General features: G+C 41.8%; 1 protein-coding gene across 1 annotated transcript in view; it reads right to left on the minus strand.

Moving 5' to 3' along the window:
* Positions 1-20870, minus strand: part of DIS3L2 (DIS3 like 3'-5' exoribonuclease 2) — a gene marked incomplete at its 5' end in the record, with an annotated part of 134952 nt that overhangs the window by 73892 nt on the left and 40190 nt on the right. Inside the window, one exon of the mRNA XM_010165870.1 lies at positions 4961-5073. Coding sequence (XP_010164172.1) covers positions 4961-5073 — 113 coding nt within the window. The remainder of the gene's footprint in view (positions 1-4960; positions 5074-20870) is intronic.

A 20870-nucleotide genomic window follows, 5' to 3' on the forward strand; every position in this document is an offset into this window, starting at 1 on the left:
GAAGAATAGCCCAAACGAAACAACAGGATGCTTGTTCTAAGTGTACTTGAGCAGGATTAATATCCAATTCAAGAGGCTATAATTCTATGGAAGGGCTTTCAATGAAATGAAACACAAGCAAAGCTTTAACTCAGATCATAATTACAGCACTAAACACTCACCAAGCAATTAGTTGTAACAAACCTACTGTTAAACAGAGAAGCATCAACCCACGTTACCCTGTTTTACGTGAGGGAAACTTTAGGCAAAGTAACTTAACCCAAGAGGAAGCCTCACAGGAGAGCAAGAATTCAATCAACCTTTTCCTGGGCTCAGGAAACACATACAACAGTGTGACCTTGCATGGAAGGTATTTCAATTTTATCTAACTTACTGAATTAAAAGAAGAAGCCTGTTTTCAACATCATGACAATCTTGGCTAACTGCCGCCTCCTGCTTTAACATCACGATTCCTCTTCACACCCTACACGGAGAATAAACCAACTGAAGTTTAAGTTATAAACTTAAACATTTCCTTTTTCCTTACCATGATATAGTCACAGACTGAAATGATTCTTAGTAGTTGCAAGCCCAGCATTTAACATACAAAGACGTCACAATTGTGTCACACTTGGAAAGCGAGACGTTTTAGGAGTTATCCCCGGGGCTGCCCAGAAGGAACTTCTGCAACAGGATTATCTCCATCTCTTTCTGAAGGAGACGCAGGATGAGAGGAGATTTTCCTAAGTACGTCTTTAATGCCCAAATTTGCAAAATACCAGGGCTGCATAGCGTCGCCTCACATAATCCAGAGGTTGTCCAGCATCTTTTAAATGCTTTGCCCTTCCCGTGACTGTCTGCCAAGAGACAGCGGCGTCTGCCAGCCGCCCTGCGGAGTGCCACGGCACGCAGAAATCCAGCCTGCTGAAACACTGCCGAGGGATATCAGGTCCAGCGTGGTTTCCTTAGCAAATTGCTAAGGATGTGGCTATGTTGGGGATCGCATCATTCAGCTTGATTTTACTGCAGGTGGAAATAAAGTCACCTGGGTTTATACAAGGATCATAAAGCTGGAACAGGGAGGTGTATAAATGTAGTTGAATCTAGAAATGCAGTTGGAGACATCCAGCAGGACTAGGGAAAAACTTTTCACAATGAAAAAAGAACCTACAGTCCCCAGGAAATCTTTTCTAATGGATGCATCATAGCAACCAGGGCTGAAGAAAGGCTTGGGTAGTGAGAGCTTGTCTGGTTTTCATCTCCCTGTATCAGAGAGACTAATAAAAGACATCATCTCTCTCCACAAGCCCAGCAGGGCCCAAGAGATCCTGGAAAGGGCACTTCTTTGAGTGAAAGGCTGATATCCACAATGCTCACAGCTGCGGGTCTACAATTCAAATCAAATCACAGAGAGGGGCTTTGTCTCTCCCTATTTCCAAGTCCTACATGTGAAATCTCCAGCACTACCATACGCAGCTTCAGACTTAGTGCTCCAGCACTACCTGACAGGTCCCCATCCACGCAGGCAGCCACACATCCTGGCGCACCAAAGCAGTGGGCAGCAAGGGAAAACCAAAGTAAGAGAAGGCACTGCTGGGGCTGGAGGTTTTCCTACACATCATTGTCCTGGGGTTACAAAACATGTGGACCTTGTACCATGGCTGGCCACACTGCTTAGCAGGTGGCTCCTCTGCATGGTGGATTCACTTTGGACATAGGAAGATCTAACCTCCCGCTTGTGACAGCCTGTTGTTTTGTTTTGCTTTACTTTGCTTTGCCTCAGGCTAAAAAGAGCTTCCAGAAACCAAATGCGAGTTTCCAGCCTTGAACCCATTCCTAGGGAGCCGAGCAGTAGGATGGAGCACATGCATACCATGATGATAAAACTCCCTGTTCCCTTTAAAAATCAAAAACATCTGCTGCAGCCAGGACTGACTCACCGGCCAGGTTCAGAGTGCATTAGCCAGGGTGGTTCTCATCAATGGACTTGCTGTTGTCAAGGAAAAATCAATCCATCAACCAAAGGGAAAAGGGAACAAACTCCATTTACGAATAATGCCTTACTTTCACAGAGTCATGTAGGCAGTTTTTCTCCCTTCAAACCACCCTCTTCTGCTGGCATCCTGCTTTGGCTGTCCACTCAGGCTTGGTTTGGGTTGGTTACGACCACCGCTGACTCCCAGGGTGACCCCTTCTCCCACCACCAGTCCGATGGGGAGGGATTGTATTAACTGAGAATTTCCATCAGCTGCTCTCCCCAGAGCTGGGAAGAGGACGCCAAGGCCCAACAATGGGGTGGGCTCAGCAAGACTCTTGCTTACACACTAAAAGACACTCAAAGGAAATAGGCAATTTGTTTATGAGCCAAGATTTCTGCTCAAGAGTTGTATCAACACTTCCATGAATTCAGATTTCGAGCAACTCTTTGTTACTCAGCCTGAGATTATCAAAATATCAACACCCTGACAACCTGCTGGTGTCAAAAGTGAATGTCTCTAAGTCCTTGGACTCAATGTGAAGATAGGCTTACAGTTCCAATCTTTGATCTCCAGTATAAAATAGGACCAATAAAATATTATAGGGATTTATGGCTGACCTCTCACTAGAGCTGCTTCACACCTAAAATAACACTATAAGATGTGCCAAAAAAGAGGAAACTGTTTAAGTTTTCTCGCTTCTTAAAACCTGATACACTCTTACTTCAAAAACTTTTGACTTTTATTAAATAGACCACTAGCAATTACACAATAACTCCCCTTCTGGATACATGGTTCAGGAAAATTAAATATGTGGCTTTATTTAACTTCTTTGGGAGGATTAGTGTGGTGCTAACCTCTAGCAGAATCACAGCTGTCTTAGGAAACAGTTCCATCAAAGGAAAGCATATTTTCTACAAGAGTCATGCTACCATCTTGTTTCAGACAGAACTGACTGCTTTTCTTTGCTCATCCCCTCTCTCCTTTTCATTTCTTGCAACTAAAATATTGACCATTTCATCACTGAACCTAGTTTGCACTCTTAAAATGTATTTTCTGCAGGGTAGAAATGTGGGTAAAACACTACTCCTGAGCCAAGATAGTTGAAAAGCAATTGAAGATTAGGGGCAAAAGATAACTTATGTTGGCTGGTAGTGCTGGGGGGAAAAAGCACTTTGAAAGAAAATTCAATTAGTTTTTGAATTCAACTCGATTTTCATTAAAAATGTCTCCTTTCTATATAAAAATCTTCCTTCTCCCATTCACATGCCTTCAAACCACAGTATTTTGATTTTGAAGTACTGCCACAACATCTACCCGGGCTACAGCTTTGCTGCCCTGCAGTGACATCCCCCCTGGGCCAGCTCACATCTCCCATAGTGAGCTACAGCCGTTGAGTCATCCATCAAGGGAGAAGCAGACCATGGCAGAAACCAGGGGCTTATCACTGGAGACACTGTAGGACTGGGAAGACTTTGGTGCCAGAACTGTTGTTTCCATGAGATACGCATCGCTTCCCACTCCTGGAGAACCAAGTCACTGGTAACTGGTGTTTTCCAGCACAGCCACTCCTTGGTCCCACACTGCAGCACCCATGTGCTGTTGGGCTTGCTACCACCAACCCAGCTTGGGCACTTCAGCATTGCTATCGTGGCTATTCCACACAACCCATCCCCACAGACCATGTAAAACCCACAGATTTGCTGAGACTTCCAGAAGCTGTGCCTTGCTACTTTCTACCCAAGTAAAGTTCTGGAACAGCTACTAAAAGTTAACAGCGTGACATCAAACCACTAATTTTATTTCAATAGTGTAAAATAAATCATTTTATCATCTGGAAAGTGTGGAGAGGACACAGTAAGCTACTGGAACAAGCACCATTACAAGACCCTCTCCAGATAGCAACTCTGGGAACACCCAGGAAGGGAGGGAAAGAATCACTCTTAATCCTAAGTAGCAAGTAGGATGTGTTTGTTTATTATACAAAAGATGTCCTGTCATCTTGGAAAGGGCTGTGGAGACAAGGACTTTAGCCTGACTGAATGGGAGTGTGGGGAGAGGCAGAATAATCTGCTCTTATGAGGCTGCCTCAACATTCCTCTTCATGTAGTTGATGCCTCAAGCTGACATGGGACGCTAACAGCCAAGCTTCCCAGCTTCCCTGCAGGCACAGCGCCAGCAGGATCTGATGAGCTAGAAGTGTTTCTGCACATTCAACTAAAAATGAAACAGGCAGAGACAAAACCTGGATGTTTCTTTTCCCATAATGTTAAAACTTGAACCTGTTAATTTTTAAAACTTAGACGTCAACTTTAAACTTGAGTTTAACTTTTGATTCTGTTACACTAAAATCTGTACAATTTCAAATATCTTTCCACTGCATGATGAAATAACGTATTTTTCCAGTATTTAGGATATCCAGATAAAGAAAAGTCATAAAATACTGTTGTAGCTCAAGATGTGAGATTGCACAGGGTGTTTTACACCCTACTCTGCTATGCATCCAATTCTGGGAGGGATTAGCTAGTGCTACTGCACTGAAGACAAGGACAAAACTCTCCACCACTGCCACCACATCTGCAAATTTCAATCCCACAACAGCAAAGCAGACAAGCCAGCTTGGGTCTGTCAGGCTTATCTCAGGCTCTGCACAGTGCAAATATAGCTATGCAGCTCCGGGCCCCGAACTAGCTCCAGATCAGTAAAGCCCCATTCACTTGAAGCTGCTCCTGAGCTGACAAGCCCTGGCACACCCTGGTCTCTGCCCACAGACACAGGGTCACAAACTGCTGCTTCACCCCATGCTCTCTCTGTAAGCTCTGAGGTAGTCAGCAGCTATGTCAGCTCTTGCGTTTGCATCAATGTACTCATTTTTGTAGGTCTGCTGTAATAATAGCCAGATTTTGATAGCAGGCATCTGAAAATGAACCTTTAAAATGAATTTATGGTAAATGGAAAACACAGTTGTCAGACAAAAAAAAAAAAAAGGAAAAATTATCCCTTACCTTTTGCACTAGATAGACACTAGTTGCTCTCTCGCTCGCTACTTTATCCAGTGCTGTTTCTTCCAGTACAAAGTAGCTCACGTCCGCGATGTGAACACCCACTTCAAAGTTCCCTGAAATTGCACAAGGAAGTCAGTAGGCTGCGGGTAGAAATGAACTGCTGACATATTTAATCTGACTTCTCTCCCCCATCTCCCAGTGCTACCAAAGCCTTTTTGCCTTATGTCTAGACCTCACAAAAATGGTACCTCTTTCCATCTCTCCTATCTGAGATTATAACCGTGGTCTCTCAGGACACTACTGAATTCACAGGCACTGTGGCTACAACATACGAGTGAATACACACACGAGTGCATCCTCAAGCACAGATGTTGATATGTGAAAACCCTTAAAACAATGTGGATAAGTCTTTCCAACTAGGATCTTGTAACAGTGAGCCCAGTCCTCATCCCTTTGTTGTCAGACAAGGGTGAACAAGAAATACGGGATCCCACCTTACAAGCACACAGGCAATGCAGGACACCATTACTCACATATGGAGCAGCAGGTCACACGCAATTTTGGGTTCTCAAGAGCTGCACTTGTTTTCACCTCACCCTTGGTGAGTCCAAGTTGCTGCTGGGGACCTGAGAAGTCTTCAATGACTTTGTATCAGGCTATGCAGAAGTGCAGATTTCCACAAGCAGAATCCACCTCATCCTTGTTGAGTCCAAATTGCTGCTGGGGACCTGAGCAGTCTTCAATGACTTTGTATCAGGTTATGCAGAAGTGCAGATTTCCACAAGCAGAATATTCCCACTGTTATCCTGCCTTCCCTTCAGATTAGGTTTTTTATGCTTAAAGTCCAGTCTAGAAGTATCTTAATTCAAAAGTTAGACTAGAGAGGAGGAGTAGTACTGAGGTTTATCATGAGGTTTTGGCAATAATTTGGATTTGGAAGTAGCAATCATCCTCAGCTTTGGAAGTAATTAGTACCTCGGTCCAAGAAATTCTGGTTTGCTAATCCTCAAAGAAGCCTATTGACCTTTGTTTTCTCTGGAAGGACTAGGCTAGATTTGAAGTGCTTATTTGTAGAATAGTTCTAAGTGCAGTGGGTTCCTAATTATAACATTTGGTTCTTTAGAGGAATTCACTAACTTCTTGGTATCTATAAATATTTTTTCTTTAAAATTTTTTTTTAAAAAAAAGACAATGTAATAAGATACCACACCGGTGACAACCCTGTTTGTTTATACGCCTTGCAAAGAATTTTATCAAAGCCTTTCTCTAGACTGTCACGTTTTTGAAAGATAAATTGTTAATAGGTGCTGTCATTACACATTACATCTGCCGTGTGCCCTTCTGGCAGGTACCAGCACTAGATTTCAGCAGAGTGAGAAGGGAAATATATACAGGTGAAGAGGAAGCGTAAGAAGTTCAAGCTCATATTAGAAGGGCCACCCAGCCCTCAGCTGGGAGTTCAGACAAGTGAGCACCAACCTGCCCTGTGCGACTGTTTGAACTCATAACAATTTCAACCTAACTTTATTAAGCCATGTTTGCTCTGCACTTTGAGCATGTTAAGTATTATCTTGCTTTTTGTGCTGCTTTTGTACACTTGTCAGCACAGATGTAAAGGCAGCAGAAACACACATGGAAGACAAGAGCGCTGGGGTTTAGATTAGTCCACATAACCTACAGTCACTGGAAGGTCCTGCAGAGAGTAAATATGATGGCAGCAGGGGAAGAGGGCAATAGTCCCATCACACACCAAGGGACAAATTCCACCACTTGTTAGGAAGCTGGGAGAAAAGACTGCAGATTAAATGGTTCACCTCAGAAAGCTGCCTACAGCTGTGTTGTGATATTATCACATGCCTTGAAAGCTGCTCTACATGGATTAGGCATCCAAGCCTGAAACTACTTAGACAGTAAGTCTTAGACCAACAGTTCAACCAACAGGTTTAATATTACACACACTTGAAGCCAACGCACTCAGAAGGTAAAAAAATATTGAATACTTTGAAGTCAATATTGTAATGTATTGACCCTGCAGGCAAATATTGACGAAAGGAAAAGGAGAGGAGGTCATTACATCATGCCTTTAATCGTACTTTAATTCAATATGTGCACTGTTACATACATGAACCCTTTGTCCTTGGTAGAAAATCGACAAACCAAGAAAGATCTCATTGCATGAGATAATAAAACATGGAGTTAGCCAATGAAAACACATTGAGCGGAGTTAAATTTCACTCAGGTTTCCCACCATACCTTCTAAAAGCTGGGGTCAGTGTGAGCCCCCTGCTTTTGAACTTTTAATGGAAATTCTATCTAAATATTTTCTTACATACATTGACATAATGCAAACTGGCAGCTCTCAGGTTTGTCTTGCTCAAGTATGAATGACCCTATCTCCCTCACCCCCAAAAAATTCAGACCAAGAAAATCCAAAGATACAGCACGGTGATCAACCAATCACATTTCTCTCAACTCACTGCTTTTGAATGTGTTAGACAAAATACCATCCTAAGCCTGCACAGAAATATCTGCCTACTGCTCTCTCCTGGTTTATTTGCTAATTAAAATGAAAGAGCTTTGTGGATAGAGAAATACTATTCACTAGGATTCTCTTCCAGGTCCACAAACAGTTTTTCTAGTCTCATTAATTTTTATGACGAAGTTACAGAAAGAATATTTCACATCATAAGTCTTGTGTTATTTACAAAGGAAAAAAGAAAATGTTACCTGAATGAAAGGAAAAGAGGGTTAAACCAGCTCTCGTTTATTGAAAAAGTCTTGTCAGAGATCAGAGAAAAGGGGGGGAATGGTGGACACCACATCGACCGTGCAACACAGGCTGCTACACACAATCTACTCCACCTTCATTTTGATGAAGAAATCTACATTTCCAGCAAAGAGAGGCTTCAAGTCTTGGCATGTAGCTCTCCGTAATGACAGACTTTAAATTTGTTACAGAAATGAGTAACTTTACAAATCACAGACTTACTTCACCCCAAATTTAAAATTCTCCTACAGTGAAGCTAAAACTGTTCAACAACCCCTAAAGCTAGGTATACACTACCAGTTTAAGGATTTTTTTTTTTAAAGGAATTTACATAAGAATGTACAGAAGATTAAGCCAGACACTTCATATGCTGATATTAAAGCAAGAGCTGAAGGAAGTATCTGTTGCAATGAAAAATGCTCAAGGCACTTGGATGGCTTCTTTCACTCAGGATCTCTGGGATTTTTTCTTTTAGAATCATTTCATCTGAAAGTGGGTACAAAATTGTCACCCCATTCAAACTCCACTGCTACAAAGCTGCTATGTGGGAGACTTTCAGCAACAGGGAATGCAGTCTAGAATCAAGCAACACATGTTTTATTAACCAGCTTACCCTATTAGCCTCTCTCTGCAAATACAGAGACACAGCAACAGAGATGGATGGGAGACAGGAGTATTATTTGACATTACATGAGGGCATTGTAAAACCCAGTAATGAGGCCCTTTGCAAAGAGTTCTCCCGAGGCCTGCAAGTAGGAACAGGGAAAGCAAAACCCAGTAACGAGGCCCTTTGCAAAGAGTTCTCCTCCCGAGGCCTGCAAGTAGGAACAGGGAAAGGGCTGGGAACTCAGCCACCAAAGCTCCTCTTGGGCCAATGCTCTGTGCAAAAGGGACGGGATTTGTTGCCACCTTACTGCAAACACCACAGTTCTGATGCCCTTGCGGCACTGCAGACAGAGAAGACAATTTCCCTTTTTGTTTAGTATCACACGGGCTGCTAGAATGGCAGAATATAATGGACCTGTATTTCTCCAACTTTCTAGAAGCTCAAGGATCCCCTCTTGAAGCTTACCAAGTGATAGAGCTACGAAAGGCAGGTCTCCCCCAGCACGACACTGCACTAGCCACACAGCAGTTTTGGAGAAGGTTTGACTCCTTGATCTGAGAATCTGATTTGTTTGAACCCACTCCAAAACCTTGTGTGTATAACACTGATGCGATGCTAAAATCAAAGCAGAATTGGTGGCACCTCACAGAAGAACAAAGAACAAGCTGTTCCTCTTTTAAATTCTTTCACTGATGATCTCATTCTCTATGACAAAACAGTTCAAAGAACTTTTTTCCTTCTTTCTTGAGGAAAATTATAAACAGAAAAGGATTAGCTGGAAGAGAAGGAAAAGGCCCTTTCAGCCTGAAAATGCTTCTTAAAAACTGCCAACCCAGCAAGTCATATCACGTATTTGCCCCAGGAATTAGAAAGTTGAGTTGAATGTATTTGAACAGAATGCAAGGCAACACACTGGCAGCAAATCCCTCTTCCCTGTCTTCAGCAATCCTAGTCAGTCCTAGCACAAATGCAGAAAGATAGAACAAGCAAGTTCACTTCATACCTTACCGTATGCAAATTTTAGGACCATGCAACTTAAAAATGCAGCTCTTCAAGGATAAAACAGCAGGAGGTAATTCTCTAGCATGCACACACACTCCCTGTTACTCCATCTCACCTTCAAGCATCACCATTCTCAGGAGAGAAGACAAACACTAGCAAGAGTGTCAAGTCAACTTAAAATTTAATACCAAGTTCTTTTGTATTAACCACTATTTCTCACACTGTCTTCACCCCTCAGTTTGGGAGATATAGAAGAGTTCAAAGCAGACTGTGAAGTGTATGCTCCAGCCAGAAAACAGTCAACTACCTACCTGCTGCCAGCAATTAAAGGTAGTTGGCTGTTCCCTGGCTAGACGAAACTGTTGCAGCAAATAATTACAGCTCTTTCCCATTCCCCTGCCCTGGGGGCCCCACGCTGCTGCAAAGCAATATTTAACGCCTTGCAAAAGTATGAAAAACTTGCATAAGGAGAGACAAATGAGGCCTTTAACCTACATGCACATTTTATTGCTATTAGTAGAGCATGGGTCTTCATCAAGGCTGAGTTTCTCACATGTGATTGTGGGTAAATGGGCAAGGACAGTCTCTACAACGGAGGGTCTCAGAGAAAGGACAGACAAAGGGGCTGCGGACAGTAATAACGGTGGGCACTAAACAAATACAAGTTGCACAGAGGCAGAAAATGTCACTAAGACATGGGGAAGCTCCTGGAAGTAGCTAGGGACCACCACAGATCTTTAACATATACCTTTAAATGAAGGACCTGATCCAAGCCCAAACATTTCTGTTTATCTTTGGCATGCGTATGTACATCCACAGCAAGTGTTACAGAAGTGTCCCTCTTGGGATAGAGGGAGGAGAAAAGAGAGAGGAAAGAGAATGACAGCTTGAGTGGGAGAAATGAATAAGCATGAAAGCAAAAAAAGAAGAGCAAGATGGAGAACAGGAGGAGAAGGGTTTAATACAAAAATAAAAGTGGAACCATGGAAAGAGCAATTTATTTGTCTGTTCTGGAGCCTGAAGACAAAGGTGGGTGGCTTTAATTCTCAGCTGGGGTTACTTTTCTACTGCAGGAAGCCAAGCTATTGTTCAAAAAATCAGACAGTGTGTTTTATTTTACTTATTTTAAAACAACAAAGAAAGTGCTTAAATTTTATTTGTGTGCCCTAAAGCCATTTTGCTTTTTGAAAGCACAGTGCAACTGAGCATAAATCCATTAACTTGTTTACCAGGAAACCAAATTTTTTAAATTATCACATGATGGTCCTTTAGCCAACCGAAATGCAACTAATTACACCTTTTTTTTTTTTTTTACACATTTAATAGCTTTTTCCTTCTCAAAAGGTCTCTGCTTTGACATAATCTTACAAAAGGACTCTGGCAAAAGGAGCCAGAGTATCTCAAGAGAGTGGGACAAGTCCCCAGGGTGCAGAGCAGCAACTTTTTCAACCAAGCACAAACATAACTTTAGTAAATGTTGCAACAACTTCAAAAGAGGAAAAACTGTTTGCCCAAACAAACAGTAAGCAGCTCTAAAAGGTAATGATCCACAAAATAGTATCTAATGCCAGGCATTGGCTCTAGGAGATGTCCCCACCCCAGCCCCTCTGCCACTGGTTCACATGAGAAACATTTCACAGGAGCAGCCTCCTTCACCCACCAGCCACAGACAGACTTTGAGACCATCAGGAACAGCCTTGGCCAAGGTTTCAAGGTATTTGAACTCTCCTTTCAACTATGCTTAGTCACTTTTTTTCTGGGTTTGTAGCACCTGGAGAGGTGGCCCAGGTCAGGTTCCCGACTTACATGGGATGAAGAGAGAGGAAGCAGCGGCACATGCAGCACGTCAGTGCAGCCACTCCAAGCGCCCACATCAAACAGCAAAAGGGCTGTGTGGGTCTGGGCTTTTGCTTTGCTCCTTAAATCACAATTAAAACCATTGCTTCCTTTTAACCTTTTAACTCTTTAGCCTTTACAGATCACATTTACATCCTTTTTTTCAGGAGCTGGGCTGATGCAAAGACAATAGAAGCTGTGACTTTTCTTACTTAACTGCATAAACTAAGGAGCTGTGAGAGGGATCAAATCCTCAAAGTTCACACAACTGAGATTGGCCCCAGTTCCTCCAAAGTGAGGAACAGGATGAGATCACAGGGGAAGGCAAAACAAAATAAAATTTAAAAATCTTTGAATATTAACTCTTCGAAAGTCTCGGCACTCCCTGGATTTATGGAAGTATCTGAGAAACCACTGATAGGAATAGTAATGTTGCAAAGTGATGCTTTTAGCAATCCCAGGAGAACCAGGAAATATTCAGAGTATTTCATAAAAATAAAGCATAACAGGTTTTTTGTGATTTTTTTTTTCTTTCAGTTAAAAGGTCAATGTTGCACATCAGTAAGTCTAAAATCTGGAATAACTCCTACCTGCTTTGTAGTGACTTTTAAAGCACTGTTTTACTCAGGTCTCAACTACTCTGACCTTTGCCCATTTTGCCTCTGGCATCAGCTGAATGTTATAGACATGACTATGATTTTAGAAATCAAAATTCATGTGTTCATTAAGTGCAATGAAGGATAAGTGAAGACAAAAAGCAGAAAAACACAGTAGGAAAGGAACTCTTCCTAAGCAGAATACTTCCCAGAGTTTTCCATGAGCCATCAGCAATTCTTTAAATAGTTTCAGAATTATGAGGAGACTTTATCTATTACTAAATTAAGTGCTGGGAGCAGGTCTACACAGAATTTTTATACAGTTTTTGTCTGTAGCAGCTAATAAATTCAACAATGTCCTAAAACCACTTAACAGAATTTTAAAGTTATCTTTTATACTGCAAAAAAAGCCAGGACACCTCCATAGCGCGGCACTTCACGCGTCGTGCATTACAGAGCCCTGAGTTTTATACACAAACCAGCACAAGCCAAACCCATTAAGTGCTGTTTCAAGTACTTTGGCTAAGGTTAGCACTTAAAGCCCCCACAAGGAAGGTGCTCCCCCACACTGAACAGCTCTGAAGAGTGCACTCAGAGATGGTTCTTGGTCAGCACGAGGCATTCTCAGGCTCTCAGGAGGGTGGGAAGGTTGATCCTCCCACAGGAACATGATATAGATCTTCACGCTAGTGGTGGTCTCCCAACTTGCAGCTCCCATGAACTATAAACATCTAAGCTTGTGATCAGTCAGAATTCAGGTCTTCAGACCTCACAGAATATATCAGGGTACTGAGGCAGAGCAATACAACACAAGCGTCCTGTCCTGTGGATCACCAGCAAACCCATGTCAGCTCTTCATCACCTTGCGACAGGAGATGCTGCCATCCAGAACACCTACTGCCTACACCGTTCCTGAAAACCACCTTCAAAATTATGTAATAACTCTGGAGGAGAATGGAAGAGCTCTTCTGTGCAAGTGGTAACGCTGCACCATTAAGTTGGCTACTTACACAAGGAAGGAATTCTCCTCAGGGAAAAACACTAAATACTCAGAAGGACAGAATTTACACAGCATGTACCAGATAAAACATTTAATTGCAGATTGAAGGATGCAGGGAATTATATCCAACAGAACAAGCACACTGCATAAAGATTTCTTCACACTGCTGAGCAAGATACAAGCAGGAAAATACAGATGAAAGCAGGGCACAAGTATTTTAATAGTAAAAGTCAGGACAGTTGGGGACAGAGAGCATAATGATGGAAAACAAAGAGAACATGCCATTTCTTTGATATATCAAATGTGTCCAGCATTGGCAGACTGAGATCAGATACAGTGGTGCCTTATACAGCTACACCTATGCCCCACCTTCTGCCTGTGCAGGTTTTCTCCCTGTTCCTATGCTGGTAGCTGTTTACACTGCAGAGGGTCACAGGTAAGATGGTTTCCTCTCCATCTGCCTAAGTGCATAGCAGACACTGAGGGGCCAAAAGAGCAAGTTCCACTTTGGAGTTTTATAAATTGTACTGATTTATTTGGAAGATTCAAGTGTCATGAGCAAAATGAAGAGGAGTTAAACCTCAGATGAATCAGATTTATCCACTGAATGTCACTACTTGCTATATGGTCATCCCTGCAAGAACCTCTAGATGACTACTTGTGACTTAGATCCAATATGAATCTTTGCTACTCAAAGTCTATCCCAAGCCCTTGTCAGATGGATCTTCAACCTTTCACCAAGACAAGATGTCAGGCAGGACACCGAGGCAATGACTGTGCTGCTGTGAACTCAGACTCCCAGCCCAGAAAGCACTCCTTGCTGGGAGGGAGAAGTTACCAAGGGAGACTCCTAGCAGGCTCTTAACAATGAGGTTTCCAGCTAACATGATGAAGGTAAAAGGACAATTTCTGGTAGTCACGTCATGAATTGTTTTTATCACTATTCCAAGATCCATTCAAGAGGCTAACTCTTATCAGGAAATCGGTAGTCTTTGAATTTAAAGAGATGGGAAGTGGCACCCAGCAGCTTTCAAGATTAATTACAATAATTTTGGGTGTAGGATGTCATCCTGTTCCTGAAACGAAGGTTTAGAATGGGGAGGGACAAGCCTCTCTCTACTGCTAGGTCAGTCCCTTTTGTGATATCTCTACCGAACACGGTAATCCAAGGGTGAGTAAGTGTTCCCAGGCATACAAAGAGACCTTGGGATTTAGTGCTAGGCCAAACACATACAAGGTACTTGCACAGAACAGCCTTGACATTTCAACTTCTTTGAGAACAGAAGGCAGCCCCTGAGATTTCACTTTTAGCCATCCAACTTTCTAGTTTATTTTTGGAAAGATTTCCAAAATATTTCCATCTGCACCTGGCTTTACTCTTTTTGTGTAACTAGCATAATAGTCAACAATCAAGAAATACTATAGTGAATTGCAATGTAAGAAGATGTTTTTCCTGTTCAGTTGGGTTCTAAAACCCCTGCATTAAAATAAATAAAAAGTTAAAACAATAGCCCAGTGATTCTGAGGGATCCTGCCATTTGAGAAAGTTGATAATAAAGAATAAATACAGCAGTAATTTCTTTGCTGTCTGTATGCAACTGAACATATGACTGAAGTTAACCATGTGGGAATTTATTCTTAGCTATTTGTAGTCTTTTAAAGTTTATCTTCCCTGCATATCTTCTGATTCTTATCTGACAAATTTACTGAAAAATCCTGTTTTCTCTAGCTCTAGCTGGTCATCACCTATCATTTGCGGTTCTTCTCTAAAGAATCTCCTGACCCCTAAGGTCCTTTTTAGTAACAGAAATCCTAGGAGTGCTTCTAGATCTGTTTGCACAGGAATTTCTTGATCCTCTTCCCATTACCCAGCTCCTTAAAGGCTTCTGGGTTTTTTCTTCAATATACAATCAGACACTATTGTTTTTAATATCCAAAAATATTAGTGATATCCAGCAGGACACAAAATCCTGCACCTCTAAATCTTTGGGGAATTGTCCCAGGTCCTGAATTTATGAACTGAAACGATCCAGAAGGTAACTTCGCGCACAGCTTCTCTCCTCCCTGCAGGAAAATAAATTCCCTTTCATGAGTAGTTCTACTGGTATTTGCACATCTGTTTGCATGTTCTGCAGCCACGGTCTTCATTAAAACAGGTAGATTGTCTACGAAGCACTACTGTTTTAATCCTATGTCTTTTTCCCCTACAGCTTTCTTTGTGTAGTGTCAAAAATAAAGCTTTTGGGATAAGGATGGAATCTTTATAAAATTTCTATACTTGATACAAAAATTCAGTGCAATAAATATGAATTACCAATGACTAATCCTGCCCATTTTTGCTTAACCAAGCTTTTAACCAATCTTCTTACAAGTAGCTTCCAAATATATGCAAGAAATGCTTTAACAAATTATGTTCCAGCAATCAATGCTCCAACCAAATCCAAACTTCCTTAATCTCCACCCCAATATGTTATCACCCAGTTTAATGTACTTGTCCGGAGATTAGTCTCAGCCTATTTCCCTTCCAACCACCACCATGTTCAGAGCAAGCTGCTCTATTTCTACTCAAGCTGAGGGAGCCCTGTGCTGTCAAGTTGTTTCATTGATTTCAGGAGAGATGTTTGGTGGAGGAATGGTGACGCAATCCAGTCCTCTGATTCCATTCAACTCCGCACTTGGAAATTGGAAGTGATGTGTGTTACCACAGACAACCCCATGTTACTTTAAAAGAAGAGGCAAAATGTACTGTACAGGCTGTGGTTCCCCAGCGTTACACAGGAGCACACTGTGGGACACGGCGGGGATCTGGATTTGGCACACACCTGAGTGTAGTTTGTGTATTTCAAACAATCTGCAACCACAAGCCCTTGATGAAAGAAAGGAAAGGTACCTGTTTCTAATCACTGCAATACATCTTTTTAACTTTCCTAGTGACACAACATAGATCCTGAACAAAAACCCACCAGACTAATCAGCGGGTAACAGGAGAGTCGAGCTAATTTATGTCTGATACCAAAGGAAAAACTGACCAAAGGTTATGCATAATTCCACCCCTTGTAGGTCTTCTTTATTTTTCCTGTATTTGACTCCTGCAATAAGTTTAAGTAAATTGCAGTTTATGGTCATTTTACATTTGACTCATATATCCATGTGGGGTTTCTGTCATGTTCTCTCTAAGCTGAGTCTGGTATCTATTCATCTTAAACATCTGACAAAGAAGGAAGCGTAGTCATTTCATAATGTAACTTTTGATTCAACACTACTCCATTCTTCAGCATTTACCTTAAGCAAATCAGTCCAACATGACTCCAATTACAAACTCTTCCCATACTCTGTGCTGCAGAAACCAAATGGATTAACTGAAAGGTCTTGTATCATACTAGAGCAAATTTCACCCCACAAATTTTACTAGAGAAAATTTCACCCTACAGTCCTTAAGTGAGCAGAAGGACAAAGCTGAATAGAAGAGGGAATATTTATGTCTTAAAAACCAAAATATAAGTGCACACAACTTTGCAAAATTAATATAACCCAAGTGTTTGCAACCTACATCAGGAAAGAACAAGGATGGAAGGAGAGGAAGACCAGGTGATCACCTGAGATGCTAGAGAATATCTTGGGGCTACCAGGGCTCTACAGGTGTTTTTCAGGCATAAGACACTGGAGCTCATGCACTAGGGGATGTCTACCAAGGTGTCCACAAGGTCTAAGAAAAGCAGCCCCAGTGTCCATAGGCCTGAAGTAGAAAAGGGATGATTTTAGCAACATTTGGCAAAACCTTAGTTGGTTTTACCAAAATGTGTGAAATAGGCTCCTTGAACAGAACTGTAAGTCCTCACTCCCTATGATCTGTTTCCAAAAACTGCAGCCCACAGTAGATTCACTGGTGTGTGCTAAAGAGAAAGGTCATGCTGCACTCCTCCCAGATTTAGGTCACTAAGAGATGCTCTCCTCTTTGCTTGTACACCATTTTCATGACACAAATGTGTCTGAGTTTTCTATCCCATTTGCCTTAGGTATATTTGATTTAAATTAAATTCACCAACACGTTGAATGGATTTAAAGGGAAGAGAAAAACCAGGGAACAGCACACTGCAGAAATCTCATTTGCTTAGGTCATCAGGTAAATACTGGGAAGATTCAATGAATGAATCTATATACAGCCTCGCTCCAAAACGCAGACAACCAATGTCACTAAGGACATAAAAAACAGGGCAAATAGCCTGTAGAATATATTTCTATTCTGCAGTACAACTCCTCCTAGAATACCATTTAAATTACTCAAACTTGAATTACTTTGTGAAAGATTGTAGGGATACAGGAATGAAAGAACAACAGTGGAAACCATGTTAATCAACAATAAACACACAAAGATGTACATAAACTCTCAGTATGGCCCAAAATATTGCTTTGAAATCAGCATCAAAAGACATGCACATGGGTAAGTCAACCCCTCAGAAATGCACCCCAACCATTTTTGCTGCATCCTTTCCCATCACAACCTGACATTTCACTAGATGGAATTGTTTGCCTTGAAATTTGTCAAATTTCATTTCTGTTCCCACCAGTAAGCAGCCTTCAAACACAACTGCATCAGTTGTGTACACTTCCAGAAATACAAGTACTACTTGCAGATAATTCCCAGAACAGGTCTGGCAAGTGTGGGGAAACTTGCCTGGTGCCACTGGGACACAGGGGTCACCTGGCATGCTCTTATGTGATGAGATCAGAATAAATCTTTTAAATATCTGCACCCTAGGTGAAAACATACAGCCTTGAAAGCAGTAAGGCTGTTTTCTGTGAACACTCTGCAACATCCGTACAAACTGAGAACAGCTCTGTTGTATGCTCCTGGCTGCAGTAACTCACCAGAAGACGTGCAGAAAGGATCACAAAAGGGTATGGACTGAAATGAACTTGCTTAAAACCTCAAGCTACCCTGAAACAGCTCTACAAAGGCTGTAGAAACTCGGTGCAGTCCAGATCCATCTTTTACTCGAAGATTATGCTGAGTCATCTAAACGGAGTACATTCGTTCATATTTCTGAAGCTGTTACATAAATAACCCTATTTTCCTTCTTTATTGGCGCTGATCTCTTTTAAAATATAGACATGTGAACAGTAAGCTTACCTCCCTACTGCTATCATTAAACAATAAGGAGGAGCATGACTGTTAATCAAAAGCAGACTCCAATATAAAATGCTCTCAAAACCAGACTGGCCCACTTAAGACATATATCCCTGAAAAGTTTCCAACTGCTGTAATATCCTACTGCAAGATCCATTAAAAATACAGCTATTTCCACAACCATCCCATGCTTCCTTTGCTAGAGACACTCTGCTACCAGGTAGTTCTTCATGATAGATTTGTGGATTACTTCTGCAAAAAATTCCTTTCCATCTTTTACTGAGAAGGCAGCATGGGCGAGTCCCCCATCCAGCAACTGGAACTAAGAAGTTTTAAAACTAAGCAAAAGTGCAAAAACAGTTTGTTGCCTCAAGTTTGTATCTCTCAGTTTGTTGCCTAAGATCCTTCAAGGCAAAGAAAATGCTTCAGTCTTAAATAAATTATCAACAAATGCTTGAAGACAAAGACAATTTCATTCTTCAAAGTTTTCTGAAATGCACTGACTTAGCTGTCTGATGGAAGTGTGGCAATGAGTGGTTTTGGGTTTTTTTCTTGGAGTTGTTACAGGTGCTATCCACCAACAAAGAGACATTTTCTGAACTGGGTTCTGCATTCTCTGTTGATTCTTGGAGATCTCCTGACATCATGAGGATGCCAGATATGTGGTTTGCTCATGTTGGGGTTTTTTGGTGTTCTTTCTTTTTTTTTTTTTTTTTTAAGTGTTTTACATATGGGCAAAAAAGATGGAAAAAATAATAATTTCTTGTAACCACGTTTACATTTGGAATAAAAGCCACGTTAACTCTTAACACAACTTTGCCTTCATGAGAGATGCAGCCTTGCCAGCTCTGGATAAGCTCTTAACTTCTAAAACAACTCTTTGTCATAATAACTGCAGCTAGTATAGCAACTTTTAAAAGAAAAAATCCTCAGGCTACCTTCAAAACGTATCAAGAGACTTTATTAAGCACAAGATTGAGGTTCCCATAGGGGCTGTTTCTGCCACCAAAGAGCTGGGAATGACCGTAGCTTTGCAAATGAAGACAAAGTGACCCCAAAGGGTTTTGCACCTTTCTAAATTTGCAAATTCCTGAAAAATTTTAATTCAAAGGACAGACATCTTAAAAAAAAAAATAAATCACATATGCTGATGGATTTATACCGCTGCTTGTGCCAGCCACATTTCGTGGGCCTATACTAGTAATCTATGTAGTGCTACAGCAGTCAGCGGACCACAGGCTGACAATCACTGAGTAAGGCTTTCAGCTCACAGTGGGCCAAAAAAGTAATGAATCCACAGAGATTCAATTTTCATGCAAGAAAATGTCCCAGAAACTTGTGATACAAGATGGATCTGCATGTCTCTTGCCAACTGCAAAGGACAGGTCTGAGGGTTGAAGTTCCCAGTGCTGGAAGCTGAAGAGAAGTCTCCCTATCTGGGTAGAGCCCAGTCCCATCCAGGAACAGGTTGATGAACGAGCTCTAAAAGTTAATCCTCCATCAGGATGTAAAATAAAGACTGCAGTGAAGCGTACATACATCAGGTAATATAATTACATTTCTGTTACTTTCTCCTGCTAGGAACAGAGACTATGTGATGCTCATATTCTTGTTGAGGATGTAGCACTTAGTCTCTTGGGCAACAAGCTCTGCAGCTGTATCTCTGCGGTGACACCTTTAGAAAGGCACACGGAACACAGCTAACATTGCCAACTGCATATAAAATAGATACCCCTTACAGGAGGCTCACACAATAATGTTTTGACTGGGGTCTTCAGATCAGGAAGTATTTGAAAAATTTAACCTTTGTAATTTAGCATTTCAGTACTGAACCACAGCTGGCAGAGGAAAAGGTTCATGAAATGCTGGGTCAAGTTTGTGCCTCAAACAACAGCACACTGGGAGGATAATGGACAAGAGTCCATCAGTACGGTTCTTAGATACTTTTATTATTCATCTTCACTAAAAAGATTCTGCAAGCATCTCCTTGCATGACATCAGGAGCCTTAAAAATGGAGATGATTCCAGCTACCAGACTGGACATCTCTGCTTCAGAGATATCTCATGTTTTAAACAAACACTGCAGCACAGATACAACGCTGATATTTCCTTCCTCTGCCTGCTTGGGGACCCACACTGAGCTGGCCAGCCAGCCACCGTGCCTGCTGAAAGGATGCAGAGGGGTTTCCTGCAGCCTTTTTATGCCACTCACTCCCATTCAGCTCCCTCCCTAACTGTTCGTAACTGCATCACAGAGGATCAAGACCTGGTTTCCTGTCAGTACTTCCTTCTGAGCCACAAGGTCTCCTCCAAATAAACACCACAGATTTCAAAATAAAAGAATGGGTATTTCCATTGTGGTTCTTTCCACACTGATTTAAAATCTGGTCCCTGGGATATTAATCAGCATCAAAACTGGCTTTTACAGTGGGTGGCTTTCTTTGACCTGAAGCTGAGGCAGTACTGTGATGGAGCATCAGCACTGTTCTCATGGTGGACCAGAAGCTGAAAGGACACAGAGCGCATGATGCCCAGGATGGGCACAGGTAAGATTGCTCTTAAAGAAGGCTCCAGCTCAGGCCATCTTCTCATTGAGAGGAGTGCAAGGTGGAACAAGCCAGTTGGAGGATGTATGGCTCCAGCCAAAAGGCAAAGACCTGGCATATGAAGGGCTGCTGCAAACAGGCTCCCACTTAAAATCATTCATGGAAAATTATATGTGGGGGCAAACAAAGGCGTTCAGGCTGGGACAGCCACCAGTGGGTGCATTCACTCATCTGCCTCTTGGATTCTCTCCTCTGAGACTTAACTGGAGGAAAGGAGAGCATGCACAATGATCCTGAGATGGAAGTGAAACTTTCAAAAGCACTAAATCCACACTGGATTTCCCATCCTACAAGTTTGGGATATAAGCCAAGCAAATCTTTCATTTTACTCTCAGGAAGACAGCTGTGCCCTGTCCCTTACTCTTTCC

The sequence above is a fragment of the Antrostomus carolinensis genome, unplaced genomic scaffold (genome assembly GCF_000700745.2).
Source record: "Antrostomus carolinensis isolate BGI_N321 unplaced genomic scaffold, ASM70074v2 scaffold9844, whole genome shotgun sequence".
NCBI classification, from domain to species: Eukaryota; Metazoa; Chordata; class Aves; order Caprimulgiformes; family Caprimulgidae; genus Antrostomus; species Antrostomus carolinensis.